General features: G+C 44.3%; 1 protein-coding gene across 1 annotated transcript in view; it reads left to right on the top strand.

Moving 5' to 3' along the window:
- LOC134910927 (uncharacterized) overlaps positions 1 to 20,697 on the top strand; it is a 455,362-nt gene that overhangs the window by 370,678 nt on the left and 63,987 nt on the right. Inside the window, exons 79-83 of the mRNA XM_063919317.1 lie at positions 6,398 to 6,525; positions 11,517 to 11,776; positions 15,280 to 15,363; positions 18,596 to 18,708; positions 20,044 to 20,169. Coding sequence (XP_063775387.1) covers positions 6,398 to 6,525; positions 11,517 to 11,776; positions 15,280 to 15,363; positions 18,596 to 18,708; positions 20,044 to 20,169 — 711 coding nt within the window. The remainder of the gene's footprint in view (positions 1 to 6,397; positions 6,526 to 11,516; positions 11,777 to 15,279; positions 15,364 to 18,595; positions 18,709 to 20,043; positions 20,170 to 20,697) is intronic.

Raw genomic sequence — 20,697 nt, forward strand, 5'->3', positions numbered from 1 at the left:
CCCGACCACACAATCCCGACAGGGGTGGCGAGCGGAACGCAGCCCCTTGCGGGCTCGCTTCGCTCGCTACGCTCGGCACACTATTATATTCTCCCTCTATGGGCGTCGTGGACACCCATGGAGGGAGAATATGTCGGGATTGTGGCGGTCGGGATTCCGGCGTCGGTATTTCGACCGCCGGGATCCCGTCCAGTGGGATGTTGACCGCATCCCCGCAGCTCCTGCATCTACACAGGAGCCAACCTGGGCTGCGTTCACCAACCTACTGGGTGTAGTGGAACACTTAGCGCCCCCTATGGGACCACCTGTGTAACTATAGTCACAAATGGTCCCCATGGTTAATCCGCTTTGGGCGGAAAATCTGTCAAACTAGCTGCAGAAAAATCAGTCATGGGTGAGACAAAAATAGGCCCCATTCATTCCTGTGTCCCTGGGTCCTTTAAGCGGGCTGCTTCCGCCGTACAATCCACAAACCTCTCTGATGTTTATCAGAAGGGGGGGGGGCATATGGGGGGGGGGGGGGGCATATGGTCCTGTTAGACACTGAATCCTTTGTTACTGATGAAGATTTTCATACCCTCCAACATAACCCGCCCCACTAGGTACAAAATGCTGTTTCTGGACTTCCCTCTTAATTTATTATTGCCTTGACCTGTGAAGAAATAGCTTTCTTATTATTTAACTAGTTCAACACAGGTGATGGAAATCATAAATTAAGAGGGAAGTCCAGGAACAGAGCATTTTGTACCTAGTGGGGCGGGTCATGTTGGAGGGTCTGGATTTTCCCTTGCAGATTGATGTCCCTGCCTTAGTGGTTGCTCTTAAGCATATCCTACAAATCAGACTACAGAGGTTAATCCTTTCAGATCTCACATGATTTCTTTGACTCCGGAGGTTCATCTGTCGTTGACCTGGTGGCTCCAAAACTAGCAATTGTGCAGGGGCCATCCCTTCTGGATTCCCGACTGGGTCCTGCTGACAGTGGACGCCAGTCTGCAGGGGTGGGGAGCGGTGTTGGAGCAACACTCTTTTCAGGATCAATGGACCAAGAAGGAATCCTTCCTCCCGATAACAAATCTTGGTCTGAGGGCAGTGTTCGATGCACTGTCTCTTGCCCTGCCTCTAGTACAGAACAGGCCTGTTCAAGTACGATCAGACAACGCCAACATGGTGGCATACATAAACATTAAGGCGGCACTCAAAGCCGCATGGCAATGATGGAAGTGTCAAAAATCCTTTGTTGGGCGGAACGCCATCTGCCAGCCATATTGGCAGTGTTCATTCTGGGTGTCCTGAACTGGGAAGCGGACTTCCTCAGTCGCCAGGACGTGTACGTCGGAGAGCGGAGTCATCATCTGAAGGTCTTTCAGCTTCTAGTGGATAGGTGGGGCCTATCGGACGTAGACATCATGGCGTCTTGACACAATCACAAGGTTCCTGTCTTCGGATCAAGAACCAGGGATCCTCAAGCAGCGTTCGTGTATGCACTGGCGGTGCCATAGAACTTTCGGCTGCCCTATGTGTTCCCTCCAGTGTCACTGCTGGCCAGGGTCCTACGGAAGTCCAAACAAGAAGGAGGAGTACTACTTCTAGTCGCTCCAGCATGGCCCAGACGTCAATGGTTCTCAGACCTGCAGGGTCTGTCGACCGTGAATCCCCTTCTACTTCCTCAGAGCCCAGACTTCCTCGTGCAGGGCCCTTGTCTCTACCTAGACATGGCCAGACTGGCTTTGACGGCGTGGCTCTTGAAGCATCACTCCTGAGGGCCAAAGGATTCTCTGAGGCATTTACCCAATCTATGTTGAAGGCACGCAAACCGGCATCTGCCCAGATTTATTAAATGGTCTGGAATTCTTACTTCACCTGGTGTGATGATAAGAATGATGCTGCATATAGATTCAGAACTTCCAGACTTCTGGCTTTTCTGCAACGAGGCCTGGACTTGGGCCTTCATTTGGCCTACCTCAAGGTACACATATCTGCCTTGTCGGTATGGTTTCAGAGAAAAATTGCATCTATACTTGACGTTCATACATTCACACAGGGTGTCCTGCAAATTCAGCCTCCCTATGTCCCTCCTGTGGCTCCATGGGATCTGGCTGGTGTGCTAAATGCCCTGCAAGAGTCTCCAATTGAACCTCTTGAAGAGTGGACCTTAAATGGCTCATGGCCAAGGTCCTGTTCTTGCTGGCTATTGCCTCTGCAAGACGGGTGTCGGACTTAAGCGCTTTGTCTTGTCATCCACCTTTTTCTGTTATTTTACCGTGACCGGGCAGTTCTATGAACTCGACCAGGTTATTTACCTAAGGTGGTGTCATATTTTCACCTTAACCAATAGATTGTGGTTCCAGCCTTTATCTCTTCGGACTTGTCTCCTAAAGAACCTTCTTTGGATGTGGTTAGGGCTCTCCGTATCTATGTGGAGAGGACTGACTCTATTAGGAGTTCAGATACCCTTTTTGTCCTGTTTGGTTTCCACAAACGTGGCTGGCCTGCGAATATGCAAACCTTGGCCAGATGGATTAGAATGGTGATTGCACAAACTTATGCGCAGGCTGGACTCCTAGCTCCTGCTGCTATTAAAACCCGTTCTACTCGGTCTGTTGGACCATCTTGGGCGGCCCGCCATGGCGCGTCTGCTGAACAGTTGTGCAAGGAGGCTATGTGGTCCTCTGTGAACACGTTTCTTAGGTTCTATGCCTTTGATACCGTTTCCTCCCAGGATGCTTCCTTTGGACGCCGGATTCTAACATCTGCTAAGGCGCGTTCTCTCCCTTGAGGAACTGCTTTAGGACATTCCCAATGTTTTCCCTGTGAAACCAATGTAACCTGCAGCAGAACAGGAGAGTTATGGTAGACTTACCATTGTTAACTCTCTTTCTGCGAGGTGCATTGGGTTCTACAGGGTGCCCACCCTGACGCACGTAGCTTCTTCGGGTTGTATGGCATTAGGCTCTGGTATCTTCTCCTGTCATGAGAATGTGGTTCTATGTGACTAACATCTGCCTTCTCTCTTGTCTGCTCCTGCATTGGACTGGTTAATGAAACTGAGCTCTCAGTGCCTGGAGGCGGGGTTATAGAGGAGGCCCCAATGCATCTTGGGACAGCCTAAAGCTTTAGCCTGTTGGCACCTCTAGATCAAGATCCACTCTACACCCCGATATTTTCCCTGTGGAACCCAATGTACCTCACAGAAAGAGAGTTAACAATAGTAAGTCTACCATAACTTTCCTTTTTGGTAACCAAGGGAGGAATTCAATTAGCCGAAGTAAAAGCTTTGTTTACTGCTGCTTTGATAATGGGGAAAAATGGGTAGATCATCCTGTACTCATATAAAGTGCATCGGGGCTAGATGTAATGACGACAGAGTTTGGCGGTCGTGCAGGATGCCAGCCGAACTCGGACGTATTTTTAAAGGGATAAAATGGTATCCTGCTCAGCTACCGAACTCAGGTGTCATTACATCCGGCCCTGGATATTTGTATATAAGTTAAGTAATTGGGGCTTCTAAAAGGTGTCTTATGGCTTATTTTGCAATATTGAAAAATTTATAGAACATATTTTTTTCCAGCTAATTACATGTTGTAGATTAATTTGGGGTGCATAAAAATGCCTTTAAGTTGATTTTTTGTAAATTTAGCTACTTGTGAAAATGTGTTACCTACCTGTATACCTAAAAACACCTGTCCCATCAATATAGCAGAAACTTGGACAGCTAGTGCATGGTCGGAGTAGCTAGAGTAGCCCAGCTGAGACTGTTAATGTGGACTGGGGTGGAACCGGTAATGCGAGCGGGGCTAGGACCGGAATTGTGGACTGAGCTAGGACTGGTAATGTGGACAGGATAGGGACCAGTAATGTGAACTAGGCTGGAATGGTAATCCTGAACCAGACTGGAACTGGAGTGCTGGGTTGGACTGCATCCGGATATTTGGACTGGACTGGAACTGAATAACTGAGATAGACTGGAAATAGAACACTGAGCCGAACTGGAGTCAGATTGCTGAGCCAGATTGGAATAAGATTCCTGTGCCGGACTGGAACTGGATTTCTGAACTGGACTGGATCGGATTCCTGAGCTGGAGTGGAACCAGAATGCGGAGCCAGACTGGAACCGGAAAGCTGAAACGGACTGGAACTGGAATGCTGAAAAGTACTGGAACCGGATTGCTGAGCAGATTGGAACCTGAAATGCTGGGCCAGACTGGAACTGGAATGCTGAGCTGGACTGCAACCTGAATGCTGAAATGGACTGGAACCGGAATGCTGACAAGGACTGGAACCGGATTACTGAGCAGATTGGAACCTGAAATACCGTGCCAGACTGGAACCAGATGTTGAGCCAGACTGGAACCGGATTATGAACTGGATTGCTGACGACACTGTCTACCCAGGAGCAATTGAATAACATGCAGCCTGCTGGGGACTGAGAGAATAGACATTGCACTGGCAACTGGCTGGTGCTCCAGGAAGTCCTTTTATAGGAGTTGCTGCTTGCCTATCTGCCTATCCGGTTGTTCCTATCAGCTGAGCAAGAGCCACATTCTTACTGGCTAAGAGAGAACAATTGATTGAATCCAAAATGGCAGTTCCCATATGCCTGTTGTGGAGGGAATTCCAGAGTAGAGACAGACTAAGCAGCGTGATGCAGGAAAACCTTATCGATACAGAGGCTGTAGATCTTTGGAACAATAGTGAGAGAAAGCAGAGAGACAGATACTTGTAGCCGAGAGTACAGTGCGTGACACAACCCCCATATACAGTACCTGTCCCAGATCAATTAACCCATTATTCTGCATTTTGCATACTCTAACCCCAAAATTGATGTCATTATTGGCCAAATGAAGATAATAGAAAATTTCTAAGTGCCTAATTAATTGATTATTAGGGGGGTGTCCAAGAGGTTTTGAACTAAGCCCCAACATTAGGCTTAGGCTGCAGGGGGAGGGTTAGGGTTGAGCTGTGGGAAAGGGGGTGTTAGTTTGGGCTACGAGGAAGGGGGGGTGTTAGGTTTAGGCATCCCCAGGGAGGGTTTGTCAGGTCTGTAGCTTTGTCTGTCCCCGGAGGGGCACTACTAGTGGGTCAGTGTAGGTGCGGTAGAGGAAACAAGGAGGCTGAAGAAAAGTCCTGCGCATGTGCACCTGATATTTATTAGCACACAGGGATAATACAGCAACTGAACAAAATGGTAAATTGATAGTTGAAAACAAATGATGATTGACTTGGAAGTCAACAACAGCAGGAATGATATATGAATGGTAAACTGGTACAACTGATGACAAGAATAAATGGCAGTAACTTATTCCGATGAAATGAGTATTCAAAAGTCACTGATAACAAATGAGAAATGATGGTTGACTTGAAGGTTGATATAAACGGTAATGATAAACAATGAAATCAGATGAAGCATACGAAACTCCGGTGTATGATGAGGAGCAATAAAAAGCACACAGTCTATGTGGAAGCACACGTTCATAAAGCCAAGCAAGGCCCAAGCAGGAGACGATTCTAACACAGCAAGTTGTTATATTAAGTGCTAAATGCAATGCACAATGCTGAATGCTGGTAATTATATGCACAGGCTGAGTAATGGAGAAACACCTGGAGAAAGTCTCTTACTGCAAGTTGTTTGGTGGCTGACTGTGGATGGAGTTCGTAGCAAACTGAAAGACTGAGGGCTGAAGATCAAACGACGGAGCAGAAACATGGAAGCCACTGGAAACAGGAACACCAGAACCGGGAGAACTTGTTCACTGAATGTGACTCGTTGTCCGAGGCGATGAGACTGAGCCACGGACCTGAACTTATACCCATTGCTCTGCAGTGATTGGTTGCTGGGCTCTGTGTGCAAAGACATTGCAGGATTGGATGTCCAGGTCAGCTGAGCGCAGGTGTCATGGCGGCGCCCATGCTGTACTGACGCCGGCACACAGCGGGGTACAGACTGGAAAAGGTTCAGTGGTACTTAGCGACAATGAACATGACACTTGCGGACAATGCATTCATGCAGCCGTGACTGGGGCCGTGACCTCCAGAGGCCTGCACACCAGCGCGCTGGTGAGATGCTGCTGAACGCCGATTCCTGACAGGGTTAGGCTGCGGTGGGGGAGGGTTAGGTTTAGGCACCACCGGAGACGGTTAGGGTTAAGTTGCGGGGAATGGAGGGCTAGGATTAGGCTGCGGTAAGGGAGGGTTAGGGTGTTGGTGGGGGAGGGTTAGCATACTTAACCGACCCCTGTTGGGATTCTAAACATTGGCATGCCACGGTCGGTATTCTGACCGCCTGCATCCCAAACACTGGCATTTCAACCCAATATAAATGGAGAAACTGTGTAAAATAGATATGTTCAACAGAATTATTTTATAATGCTCATTTTGTCTATATTACTATACCTAGGATTGCTAAACTTGAGGATGGGCTTCCAGAATACACAATGAAAGATGTTGAAGCATACCTTGGTAGAGCCAGCGAAGGGTCACATGGAGTTACCGGTGAAGGTTCCTTGCTGGAAAATGCTGCTCCTTGTATGTAAATGGAAACTGATATTTTGCTGCAACCATACAATGTTAATAATAATTAAATGGATAAAGTTGTATTTAGCACAACTTGTCAGTATTTTGCTAGTGGCAATGTAATTGTATTTGCTTTTAAAAAAACAGAGTACAATCAGTTTTCAGCATGGAAATCCTTGCAGGAACACAGAGGATGGCAATAATATACATGTAGGTAGGTGACTGTCCGCTATTCTTATAGGAGAGATTGCTAGTCATACAGTATATGGATATGTTACTCTTGGTTTTATTTTCCACACCCATGCATATAAAATGCTTCCATTCTGCATTTTTATCATGTCTAGTAATAGAGTCAATTTGGACTTAACATTGTACAAGTAAAACCAAATAACTGGGATGTAGCTTTGTGACCAGTGGTCAGGAGACCGCCGGTCACAATACCGACCCCCACATCCCGCCCAATGTGAATACCGACAGTCGGCATGCCGACTAGCAGGGACTATTCCACTTGTGGGTGTCCACGAGTGGGAATAGGATGCTGACCGCCGGAATCCCGGCCGCCGGTAAGCCATACCCAACCCAAACAACCGTATGAGCTCAACCTCCAATGCCTTTGTTACTTATTTCAGTTTAAAAAGGGGAGAAGCACATGTAAATATGGACCATACCAAACTGATATTTAAAATAAAATGATACTTGACCAAATGACAGTGATTTAAAACCACGTGTCAGCCAATTTTAAAGAGACAATGTCCCTTTATTTTATTTTTTTTAGGGTTAAAAAATAGGCATGATGGGTACTCTATTTTATTTTATTTATTTTTTTGAAATCAACTTAAAATAAATGTTTTAATTTTTTTTAAATGTAATGATTAAAGAGCTTGCTAGGGAATCAGACAGAGAAACTCTGGTGGCCCAGGCCCGTAACTAGATGTGGGTGTATAGTGCGTGGCACACAGCGCAATTGCCGTGTGGGCGAAACTGCCCGCGATCTGGTGCACGATGGAGAAGAGAGCGGTGCCCTGATGCTATACCTGAGACCCCTGTGAGAGCCGCCCACTCACTGCTGCTGCTAAAGTTTGTCCTGCTCTCCGTCATGTTGCAGCGAGCTGGCTCAGAGCACACAGCCGCCACTGCTGTCCAGTCTGTGCTGATGGTAAACAGACCCAGGTTGCCAGCAGCAGGAGAGACAGGCAGGGAATGCCCACTGCTGCCTTTTTTGGCATCCTCACCGCTGCGCTGTTACTGGGCGACCACGCTGATCCCTGACTGTGGCTTACTGGGAGGAACTGTGTGTAGGTTTCACCATGGGGCTGCCAGAGCTATAGTATATACAAGGGATACCATCAAAAATAGAAACAGGCTATACATTTCTACCCTTAAGAAAAACTTTATTTATAAGGAAATTGTTGCTGACTGACACAGGTGATACAGGTCTACAGGAGTGCGCTATGTTTGTTGTGAAAAGGGGGACTCTGCTGCCATAATGTGTAAAAAGGGGACTCTGTCTGCCTAATGTGTAAAAGGGGACTCTGTCTGCCGTAATGTGTAAAAGGGGCACTCTACTGCCGTAACGTGTAAAAAGGGGGACTGTGCTTGCCGTAATGTGTAAAAAGGGGATTCTGCTACCATAATGTGTAAAAGGGGGACTCTGCCTGCTGTAATGTGTAAAAAGGGGGACTCTACCTGCCGTAATGTGTAAAAAGGGGACTCTGTTACCGTAATGTGTAAAAGGGGGACTCTGCCTTCCGTAATGTATAAAAAGTGGGACTCTGCCTGCCATAATGTATAAAAAAGGAGCTCTACCTGCTGTAATGTATAAAAGGGGGCTCTACCTGCATAATGTGTGATAGGGGCTCTACCTTGAGTAATGTGTAAAATGGGGCTTTACCTGGCGTAATGTGTGACAGGGGCTCTTCCTGGTGTAATGTGTGACAGGGGCTCTACCTGGCGTATTGTGTAAAAGGGACTCTACCTGGCATAATGTGTAAAAGGGGCTCTACCTAATGTAATCTGTGTAAGTGGCACTACTGTGCGGCATAATTTGAATAATGGAGACTACTGTACAGCGTAATATGAATTGGTATTATTTTGTGGCCATATCCCTTCCACATGAAACCACGCCCCTATATTATTGTTGCATGCCTACGGCGCACACTGACCCTGTTTTAAATATGGGGGGGGGGGGGGGGGGCTGAAGCAGTTTCTTGCACACAGCGCTAAAATGTCTAGTTACGGCACTGTCTCTGTGCATGAAAATAAACAGCTATAACCGGCCACCATAGAGAATGTAACAATGTCAACAATGATTATATCAATAAGCACAGATTTTTATTAAAATTATCTGACAAATATATAAAAGCAACATTATTCTTTATTTTGCTGGCAGTATGCTATACTTTTACAGCATTTGGCCATATATAGACCCCATCAGGGGCTTCTTAAGAGAGGACGGGGCTCGTGTGCACACTCCGGGTGGGCCCCCTCCTCTCCACGGCGCCATAAGCTCCGGCAATATGCCGGAGTCTACTGCGCATGCACAGGTCTCCCGAAACATGGCGCCCGCCATGTTTTGGAGACAAAAAATTGAACTGCGCATGCGTGGCAGCCATTTATTATTTGTTTTTTTGGCTGCGATGTCTGCCGCTGCGGCGCTCGGCGGTGGACTTCAGACAGGTGAGTATGAAAATATGGGTGCAATGTGTGCAGTGTGGGCCCCCCCTGGATCCAGGGGCCCGTGTGCACCGCACACATTGCACCCATGATAGAAACGCCAGTGGACCCCATCTATCCTTTCCTCCACCTCCTGCCGCTGATGAGCACTGAGCAGAGAGGATAGTTTACAGTTATCTTACAAGCCAAATCATCTTTAATGCTAAATGTACAATTTAAAGGGTCTTACCAATACCAATTTGTATCCCCTAAAGCTAGGTACACACTGTACAATGATTAGGAGGATCAGACGATTTTCAGCTGCTCAGTCTGATATTCTCAGAATATATACAGAGCACCGTGGGATGATTACCGTTCCAAAACTAGTCAGATCTGATGAATGGATGTGACCTGCTGCAATTATTTGTAGAGAATGATGAGCCGTTATCCTGTACATTATGAAGTGTGTAAGCATACCCAACATATCTGCCCAGGATTTATTTACAAACATCGACTTTGTATTGAACTTTAAGACAGATAATCATCTGAAGTCATTAGTGTGCACACTAGAAATGTAATGTTATCAAAATTGTTCCTCACTGAGAAAATCGGGTATGAGTCGTTGGGTAGACACAACTTAGGTCGACAGTCATTAGGTCAACCATGGAAGGTCGACATGCATTAGGTCGACAGGGACAATAGGTCATTAGGTCAACATGTACTAGTTTGACAGGTCAAAAGGTCAACATGTGGGTTTTTTTGTTTTTTTTGGTGTTGTTTTCTTCGTAAAGTGATGGGAAACCCCAATTAGTGCACTGTGCCTGCTCGCCTCGCTCGCCATGCTTCGGGCAAGGTGCCTTGCTCTGCTACCACTTCGCACGGCACAGGTTACCGTTCCAATCCTAGTCCACGTGGATCGTTAAGTATGAAAAAATCCCAAAAAATGAAAAAAACTGAAAACCTCATGTTGACCTTTTGACCTGTCGACCTAGTACATGTCGACCTAAAGACCATGTTGACCTAATGCATGTCGACCTTCAGTGGTCAACCTAATGACTGTCGACCTAAGCTTTGTCAACCGAACAACCGTATCCTGAGAAAATCATGGAGTTGGTTGGCGTGTGAGTGAAACTGTTCAGGTGTGACGTTAGTACTAAATAGTGACATAAAAAGAAATTAAAAACTTAGTACCACCTGACAGTGAATATATGTATTAAGTAACATAGATCTGATAATGACTTCTCCACGTTAGCCGTATAAGGGGGGTCATTCCGAGTTGTTCGCTCGTTGCTGATTTTCGCAATGGAGCGATTAAGGCAAAAATGCGCATGCGCATGGTACGCAGTGCGCATGCGCTAAGTATTTTAGCACAAAACTTAGTAGATTTACTCACGTCTGAACGAAGAATTGTCATTGTTGAAGTGATCGGAGTGTGATTGACAGGAAGTGGGTGTTTCTGGGCGGAAACTGACGCAGGCGTGCCAGGATAAAACACGGGAGTGTCTGGAGAAACGGGGGAGTGGCTGGCCGAACGCAGGGCGTGTTTGTGACGTCAAACCAGGAATGAAACGGGCTGAGCTGATTGCAGTGTAGTAGTAAGTCTCGAGCTACTCAGAAACTGCTAAGAATTATTTATTCGCAATTCTGCTACTCTTTCGTTCTCAATTCTACTATGCTAAGATACACTCCCAGAGGGCGGCGGCCTAGCGGCCCTCATTCCGAGTTGTTCACTCGCTAGCTGCTTTTAGCAGCAATGCACATGCTAGGCCGCCGCCCTCTGGGAGTGTATCTTAGCATAGCAGAATTGTGAACGAAAGAGTAGCAGAATTGCGAATAAATAATTTTTAGCCGTTTCTGAGTAGCTCGAGACTTACTCCTACACTGCGATCAGCTCAGCCCATTTCGTTCCTGGTTTGACGTCACAAACACGCCCTGTGTTCGGCCAGCCACTCCCCAATTTCTCCAGACACTCCCGTGTTTTATCCTGGCACGCCTGCGTTTTTCTGCACACTCCCAGAAAACGGTCAGTTTCCGCCCAGAAACACCCACTTCCTGTCAATCACACTCCGGTCACTTCAACGATGACAATTCTTCATTCGGACGTGAGTAAATCTACTAAGTTTTGTGCTAAAATACTTAGCGCATGCGCGCTGCGTACCATGCGCATGCGCATTTTTGCCTTAATCGCTCCGTTGCGAAAATCGGCAACGAGCGAACAACTCGGAATGACCCCCAGCATGTGCAATGCTGCTAAAAGCAGCTAGCGAGCGAACAACTCGGAATGAGGGCTAAGATTCATTATAGTGCTCTTCTAGGAAGATACCTCATTGTACATTTTTCACTTTTTGCAGATGCTACACCCCAGTCCATCACTCCAGCCAAGAAATATTCACACACTGACTATAATAAAAGTAAAGATGCTAAAAGAAGAGGAATCACGATTGCGGCAGCCCGGTACAGCTCTGAGGACGCAGCATCTCTGGTGGCATTTGTTGTTGCTGTTGTAGAATACACTCGGCTTTGTGTGCCATTAAAGGATTGCCAGAAAAAGTGGTCAGATTTAGAAAGAGAGAAGGAGGATCTTATTTTAAAGGAGGAGCAGTCTAGACTGGTAAGTTGTCAGCTATCTATGGTTTTGTAGATAGAATTCTGTAGTCCGTTTATAGAATATAGAGTCAAGTCACATATTAATGTTTGATGATATTTTTGTGGCGTTTCCTGCATAAAGACTGACAGATATAGCCAATTCATACTACGTTTACACAGAACACACAGGGCCAGAATAACAATGGGGTAGATGGATCTACAGCTTTAGGCCTCCAGATAAAAACATAATGACGGCCATAAATCATAAGTATTATAATTGTATTTCTATTTTCTTGATAAAATGATGCAACTATTCTATTTTTATGACTTTAGATAGACACTTAGGCTAACAGTGTAGTTGATGTACATGCTCATGTGGCATTGACCACATCTACACAGCCCTGGCCACAAGTCTTGCTTGTCTAACAATAGGCCCTTTATCATTTTCAGCCCAGAGTACATAGTCAAATTCATGAAATGATGTGTTCCTGATTAAATAAACCGTTTTACTTCACACTACTTACAAAGGGTTCAGTATGTTTTGTCGACAGTCATTATCTAGACACCATAACGTCTACATTTACACAATGTTGACAGACAAAATGGTGACATGCTTAGAAAGGCTACAACTACAATGTCGGCCTGCAAAATGTTGACATGTTCACAATGTCAACAGTCATAATGCAGTCTAGTACATACAGTAATGTTGATACCCAAGTTTAAACCCAAACCCCAAACACATTCTGACTGTGTTGACAGTTCATCTGTCGTCAGTACATGACATTATGATGTTCAACATTATGGTGGTGATCTTTGACTTTGTCATTGTAGACGAGGTGATCACATCCCCTTACAAATTCTGTACAATGAAAGACTTTTAGTTATTGTAAAGAAAGATCTATAGTCTTTTGACCACTCTAGATACATAAATAAGAGTTGAAATATTTTCTATAACCATATTATCATCAAAATGTGGTATTTGTATGTTTAAATAATGCTTTATTGGTCATCAATTTTGTATGGATAGTATTTTGCCCACAAATCTACAGTTTTACTGTATTATTTTTAGATGGGTTGTAGCACATGGTTTATCGCTTTTTCATTGTGTGGAAAACAATAAATATTATACTGATAGGGCAGATGTACTAAACCTTGGAGATTGATAAAGTGTAGAGAGATAGATAGATCCTAACTGTCATTTTTCAAACACAATCTGTAACATGGCAGTTAGGAGCTGATTGGTTGGTACTTTATCTATCTCCACTTTATCACTCTCCGAGGATTAGTACATCTGCCCTGTATGGTTGGCCAGTTAAGAATATTGCAATTGGCCTTAAAATTATTCTGATTGCCAATTAAGCATGTTAGTACCTGTGGTCTGAAGATGACTACTCTCAGCCTGTGTGTACGGTCCACTTCCAGTGCCCTTTTAGCCTGTTCACGCATTTGGAAGAGATCTAGGTCATTGGCAGGTGTGCTAATACTGACCTATTTGGCCTACATGTGTGGTTCACCGATCCTCACTGTATGCAGAGTCCTGTGAGTTTTGAATATTATTATTGTTACTAGGTTCTTAGTCTCCGCCCCCCTCCCATACTGGCCTCCACTGACTATTATCACCCCCACTGCTGTTCTGATCCCCACCACAAAAAAATGTACAGAAATGGATGTATACATTTTGCTGAGGTACGTTTGACACTACTATCTTCCAGTTTTTCCACTATCTATCTATGTCTATAGCAGGCCTGGCCAACCTGTGGCTCTCCAGATGTTGTGAAACTACACATCCCAGCATGCCCTGCCATAGTTTTAGCATTCCCTAATAGCAAAACTGTGGCAAGGCATGATGGGACTTGTAGTTGTACAACAGCTGGAGAGCCACAGGTTGGCCAGGCCTGGTCTATAGCATCTTGCTTGCCTCCATTGCTCTTTGATAACATCATGATTTTTCCATCCCAGGCAGCCCAGTCTTCACTAACATGGGGGCGGGATGTAATTAATTCCGAGTTCAGTTTCCGTGCGGGATGCAATGATTAACAAGGTTAAACCATGCATGTAAATGAATGCACCTTTAAAAAAAACAGCTGAGTTTGTCCAGCATCCTGTACGGCCGCTGGACTTGGACTTCATTAGGTCACTGCCTCCTGCACACATCTGCTGCCGCAAACATCTGATTGGCTAATAAACAGGGTACACAAATTGTGCAGTATATTAGGAGAAAAAATACTGTTGAAATTTAAATATGCAAAAAGAGGCACCTATTGTTTCAGTAGGTTGAATTTTTAAGTGATGTTTCATTCTTTGCATTATGGTCCTGATTCATGTTTGTAATAAAGCAAATTATCAAGCAACTGAGTAAAACCGTGTTGCACTGCAGGTGGGGCAGATGTAACATGCAGTGTAGAGAGATTTAGATTTGGGTAGGGTTACCACCTCTTCCCTTTAATTCTGGACACATATTAATTACACAGGTTCTGTGGCTGACTGACTTCAAGACTCCATTTCACCTAGTTTTAATCAGCCACAGAACCTGTGTAATTAATATGTGTCCAGAATTAAAGGGATGAAGTGGTAACCCTAGATTTGGGTGGGTTTTATTTTTCCGGTGCAGGGTAGATACTGGCTGCTTTTGTATGTAGCCCACAAATTTTAGTTTATTTTTACACTGCAATTTAGATTTTAGTTTGAACATATCCCACCCAGACATTTAGTCTGAACAAACCCCACCCAAATGGTTTCACCTAGTTGCTTGATAATTTGCTTTGCCATTTCCAGGTGTATCTGCAAACCTGCAAAACTATGCTCTGATTTCAAGGTTCAGGAATTGGGCATGTACAGTACCTTGAAATGCAGAAGGCAGACAAGTAGGCACACTTGCATAAATAAACAAGTAGCCTGGGTTAACATAATTTGCAATAACATGGAGAAACAAACAAGGGCCCTCATTCCGAGTCGTTCGCTCGGTAATTTTCTTCGCATCGCAGCGTTTTTCTGCTTAGTACGCATGCGCAATGTTCGCACTGCGACTGCGCCAAGTAATTTTGCTATGAAGATAGTTTTTTTACTCACGGCTTTTTCTTCGCTCCGGCGAACGTAATGTGATTGACAGGAAATGGGTGTTACTGGGCGGAAACACGGCGTTTTATGGGCGTGTGGATGAAAACGCTACCGTTTCCGGAAAAAACGCAGGAGTGGCTGGAGAAACGGAGGAGTGTCTGGGCGAATGCTGGGTGTGTTTGTGACGTCAAACCAGGAACGACAAGCACTGAACTGATCGCAGATGCCGAGTAAGTCTGAAGCTACTCTGAAACTGCTAAGTAGTTTGTAATCGCAATATTGCGAATACATCGTTCGCAATTTTAAGAAGCTAAGATTCACTCCCAGTAGGCGGCGGCTTAGCGTGTGTAACTCTGCTAAAATCGCCTTGCGAGCGAACAACTCGGAATGAGGGCCAATGTGTTTGTGCAACACTAAGCATAATAAACTACTGTATCTGTATGCTATGTTTTAAACATATGTTCTTTTTAGATACCGGAGAGTGTGGAAGAAGAACCAGCAGTGTTTTATAATCAGGCACACACTAAAGAAGATATTTCCTTACTCCAGGCCGAGGTAACAGTGTAGCATAGTTCAGTACAAGTCTAATAATTCAACTTTTTTAACAAAATGGTGCATTAATTATAAGCCCAATTCTATGTAATATTTGAAATAATTCCTTGTCTAATAAATATACAGGGTATTTTTATTTAATACTGTATATGGTCCTGCTGCCTGTAACTACCATGTGTATTATTCTTCGTCGCATCAGTCTCCAGACACTAGATGGTATATTTACTAAAGATAAAAGTGGAGATGTTGCCCATAGCAACCAATGCGATTCTAGTTATTATATTCTAGAAAATTCTAGATAAATGATACTGTAAGCAGAATCTGATTGATTGCTCTGGGCAACATCTCCACTTCTATAAACCTGCATTTTAGTCAATGATTCAGAGTTGGGAGCAAAGCAGAAAAAAGGAGCAACTTTGCCCCTGGACAAACCATGTAGTAAGGGGAAAAAATACATGTATTTATGTGTTTACATGCAGTGTCAATTTGGGCTGTTTTGCATGTAGCCCACAAATGCTGTACAGTTTAATTTATACTCTGTATTTTAGACTTCAGATAGGACAAGCTCCATCCAAATCAGTCTAACTACACTACTGTTTCTAGGCTTGGAGGTGTATGTGAAGTGGAGTCCAGCATGTGAGAGTGCTGCAAGGGGCACATTGTCTTATTGAGCAGCCATGTTTCTGTTATTGCCAAAAGGTTGAGGATGTTTGAGATAAAGGTTATGGATGGATGTTAATTTTTTTTAAACATAGCATGCATCCCATAAGACACATTTTTGTAATTTAGATGGTGATGGGAGACATGATGTTTATGAGTTTAGCTGGAGTTCTATACAATTTTGAATCAGCTGTTTGTGGAGCTGGTGGGTGGGGACTGGATTCGGTGATATGTCATCAGGTAATAAATGCAGAAGGATATAGATAAATATAGTTGTAGGATGTGTGTGAAAGTTTTTTATGGTGACAGGTTGAGGATGTTAGAGTCATGAACATTAATCGGAGGGGAGTGTGTTACTGAATCAGCAATGTGCACAGATGAGTAAATTGCAGAGAGAGTGAAGGATGTTATAGCCTTAGAGATGATACCACGGAGTGATTTGAATAATAGAAATGTGTGATGCATGATAATTTATGAATAAAAAGTAAGATATTTAGGAACAGAATATAAGGAAATTGCCATTTTTAAGATAAAAATATTTGTTCTCAGATATTGTTCAATGTTTGCTCAACTGTTTAACTGTTTAGTTTATACACTTCATTTACAGCTGCCCCCCTCACCCCCTAGACCAGAGGTTCCCAAACTCCATCATTACAGTCCAGGTTTTAAGGATATCCATGCATGAGCACAGGTGACTTAATAAGTACCTCAGTCAATTTGATTTAATTTTCAGTGCTCAAGCTTGGATATCCTTAAAACCTGTACCATAATGGTGGAGTTTGGGAACCTCTGCCCTAAATTAAATGTAAAGATATAGAGGTATATTTACTAAAGGAAGTGATTTAGAAGTGGAGATGTTGCCCATAGCAACCAATCAGATTCTAGATATTATCTTCAAGAAGGTGCTAGATAAATGATAAGTACAATCTGAATGTTTGCTATGGGCAACATTTCTATTTCTAAGAACCAGCACTTTAGTAAATTTACCCCATAGTGTTCCTTATTAAGACACTCGCCACATCTAAGCCAAATTGGTCAGCTGATCAAAGAAGATAAATTGCACTGTGTTAGGCTATGTAAACACCAGGCCAGTATGGTATAATAAACATAGCATCACTAAACAACATCTCAAACACAGGTAATAACAATTGCAAGCAAGTCATGATATTACATACACTGAAAATCACAAATTGAATGCATAGAGTTAAAAAGGGGATAATATAAAAAAAAACAGATATGTGGAATTGAGGGGTCTATTTAGTCAGCCTTGGATGGAGATAAAGTGGAAGGGGATAAATAACCAGCCAATCAGCTCCTAAGTACCATGTCACAGGCTGGGTTTGAAAAATGACAGGAGCTGGATGGCTGGTACTTTATCTCCGTGCATTTTATCCAGGGCCGTCTTTTCGTATGGGCTCAATGGGCTCTTGCCCAAGGGCCCCATGAATATAAGGGCCCTAGGATGATAGCTGAGGGTCCACTCTTTCCAGCGGTACCAGATTTTTTAAAATCGGCCCTGGGGAACCGGAGATATCCAACTTGAAAGCAGTGGTCCCCATCCAAGCCTGTTAATGGCTCTTCCCAGCCAGATATCTCAGGTTCTGTCTGACTTAGAGTTTTTTCTGAGTATACACTCCAAAAGCTGTGACTCTCACCTTTTGGTGGACATTGGCAGCTTGTCTCTACTATGCCCAGAACCAGAGATATCAGCATTCAAGCAGCTAGTCCCTGCTCCAGCTCCACACGCCTAATATGCAGTTTTAGATTTTCGTTGGTGGATTGCTCTGGCTCCTGAACTCTGATCCCCAAGTACCCAGAACCTTCTGAAAGGTGGGACTCTCTAGATTTTTATTGCATTAAAACTAAGAAATATATTTACAGAAACTTGAGATATCTGCAGTCAAGCAAGCTGCCCTCCCACGGGAAAATTATAAATATTAAGCCCACTCCACTATCCACACCTCCCCTACGTATTAAACACCCCCTAGCACCTTGGAAGTCATGTTCCAGGGCTTCTTCATTCAGCCCAATGCCCCTTTCTGCAGTTTAGTCTCATATGTGCAGTAAAGGAGTAATTAGCATAAATTACTGCTCCAGGCCCTACATTCTGAGCGGAAGATAGAACACCCCCTACCGTCCGCGGGACATCAAAGCTGCCGCTGATAGCACCCCCCACCCCTACTGCTGGAGGATGGGTAGGGGGCCCAGGGCATTGCTGTGCCCAGGGGCCTGCACTGCTGTTAAGACGGCCCTGATTTTATCTCCATCTAAGGCTTAGTAAATAGACCCCTAAGTTTGCTATCCTTCACGATAAGGTTTCTTGGTATGTAGAATATGCTGTGTATTCTTTTTTCCAAGTAGCTGATTCTTAATAGTAGTCCTTAGGAGAATATGCGGTCTAAACGTTCTTTCTGGCTATTTGGATGCCTTCTCTTTACTTGTTAATCTAGAAGAGCTGTATATAGATCACTTGTATTTTTATTATATATTTACCTCTATCCTCTACTTATCTTTATTCTGTTCACATTTGGTAATACAAATACTATAGTAAGATAACTAAGATTTATTATGACAGGTGACACATCTTCATGAAGAATATGATTCTGCTGTCAATCTTAAATATCAATTGGAGGAAGAATTGCAGTCACATGAGGAGAAGCTGCAAGCAGCCGTAGACATGCTAGACAGGTTAGTTTCTAGTCATACTAACACTCTTATTCCAGACTATTCGGATAGTCCCCCGGAATCTCCAGAAGAGTAGATCTCCTGCGTTCCATCCACTTCCAAGTGAAGTGGGTAGGATGGGGAGAATAATACCAAGAATCACGGGTCCATCTGGAGGGGCCACAAGAAAAACAGAAAAGAGGCTCTTCTTCGTTGCAGGCAGGCCAGATGGCATACCTGCTTGCCGAATTTTTATGGGTAAACCGTACCCGCACACTTGCACCATCGGCAGCTCTCTACATTAGGGTGTGCCTGTGCACACCAGCCAGGCATACCATGTACGCATGGCTAGGACTATGAAATACAAACATGTGCAGAGAAGTACAGCCAGGCTGGTATAGTCATATAGTTTGCATCACTTATCCAGAAGAAAGAATTGTGGAGTCATACCATAGGGATTGGGAAGTATGACAATCAGACATTTCAGTGTCAGATGATGATCTTAGATAGCTATAATGAAAGGTTAAAATTAATTGCAGAGACATACCTAGAGATGAGGCATAAAGAAAGTGGTTAAATCCAAATACAACAAGGCACATGATTAGTCTATGACATAAAAGAGTGTATAACTATGATTTCTTACACTTTAGAAGATGGAATCTCCAACTAGACTGAACTGCCAGATAATAATTATGCTGGATAAGAACACATCAGTTTTATATTATTGTCACACAGTCCAGATAAGATACTATGGGGGAGAATAATCACAGCTTGCAGATAAAGTGGAGCGAGATAAAAGACCAACCAATCAGCTCAACTGTCATTTTTCAAACCCAGGGTCTAATTCAGGGATGTACACCTAATGGTTTACATACATCTCCGATGGTGGAGATCTGTGATGCCGTACTGTGCAGATGCAGATCTCATTGTGTGAGATTGCTTGCAGTGCTCTGGATGCCACAGCTTGAGTGATAGGCTGTATCTGCCACAGAAGACAGAATTACGTAAAATTGGGGTATATAGGCCACATTTTCATGGATGGACACAGCACTGGCCTCAGCAGTGTGATCAGAGAAGCTGACTGGAGGCGGTTATGTACATAAGATGCCTCCTGCGTCATTAGCATATCATTATTGTATTTGTCGTACAGAGATGCAGCGGCTGTGTGACTAGCGTACACCTCTGATTCAGGCCCACAGCCTGTAAAATGGCAGAAGGTGATTAGTTAGTACTCTCTCTCCCTGCAATCTCTCCAAGCTTTGATAAATGCCCCCCCCCCCCCCCCCCCCCCCAGTATATATATGTAACATTTGTGTTTTTCACTCATATGATTTGAAGAATTCTTTACATTTTCTCAAGGTTGAAAGTACAAGAAAAAGAATGGAGGGAAAAGGTTACCCTGAGCAGTACCGAGGAGCTACTGACAAACTGTGTGCTGGCTGCAGCCTGTCTGACGTACTGCCCTGCTCTCAGTGTGGATGGAAGGTATGCGCAGTAGGATTATCATATGCAGTTACATATAAGTCTTATATTCCCTAAATCCCTATCTCCGTGACAGAGGGGCCTTTATAGGAAGCTTTTTTCCCCTAAAATGATGTACAATCAGCAATTTCTGCATAAATTTATGTTTCCCCACATGTAATAATGGGATGCAGTTAATATACCGTCTGTCGAGATCCCGGAGATCAGGAGACCGACGCCAGAATCTTGACAGACGGTGAAATGCAGACTGGCGGAATGCCGAACAACACAGGTTATTCCCACTCGGGTTGGTGGCGTGGACCCACTAACCGAGTGGAAATAACCTGTGGCAAATGAAGCGACCGGGCCCGAAGCATGGCGAGCGAATCGAGCCCGCATGGGGACTTTCTGCTGGGATTCCAACAAATGGGATGCTGCTGTAGGTATAATGACAACCGGCATCCCGTCTGCCGGTCAAATACAAGTATTCCGTACTAATATCTAGTAGCCAAATGCAGGAGGTTGCAGGAGGCTAATTAGAGCTGCTGACTG

The sequence above is a fragment of the Pseudophryne corroboree genome, chromosome 4, assembly GCF_028390025.1.
Source record: "Pseudophryne corroboree isolate aPseCor3 chromosome 4, aPseCor3.hap2, whole genome shotgun sequence".
NCBI classification, from domain to species: Eukaryota; Metazoa; Chordata; class Amphibia; order Anura; family Myobatrachidae; genus Pseudophryne; species Pseudophryne corroboree.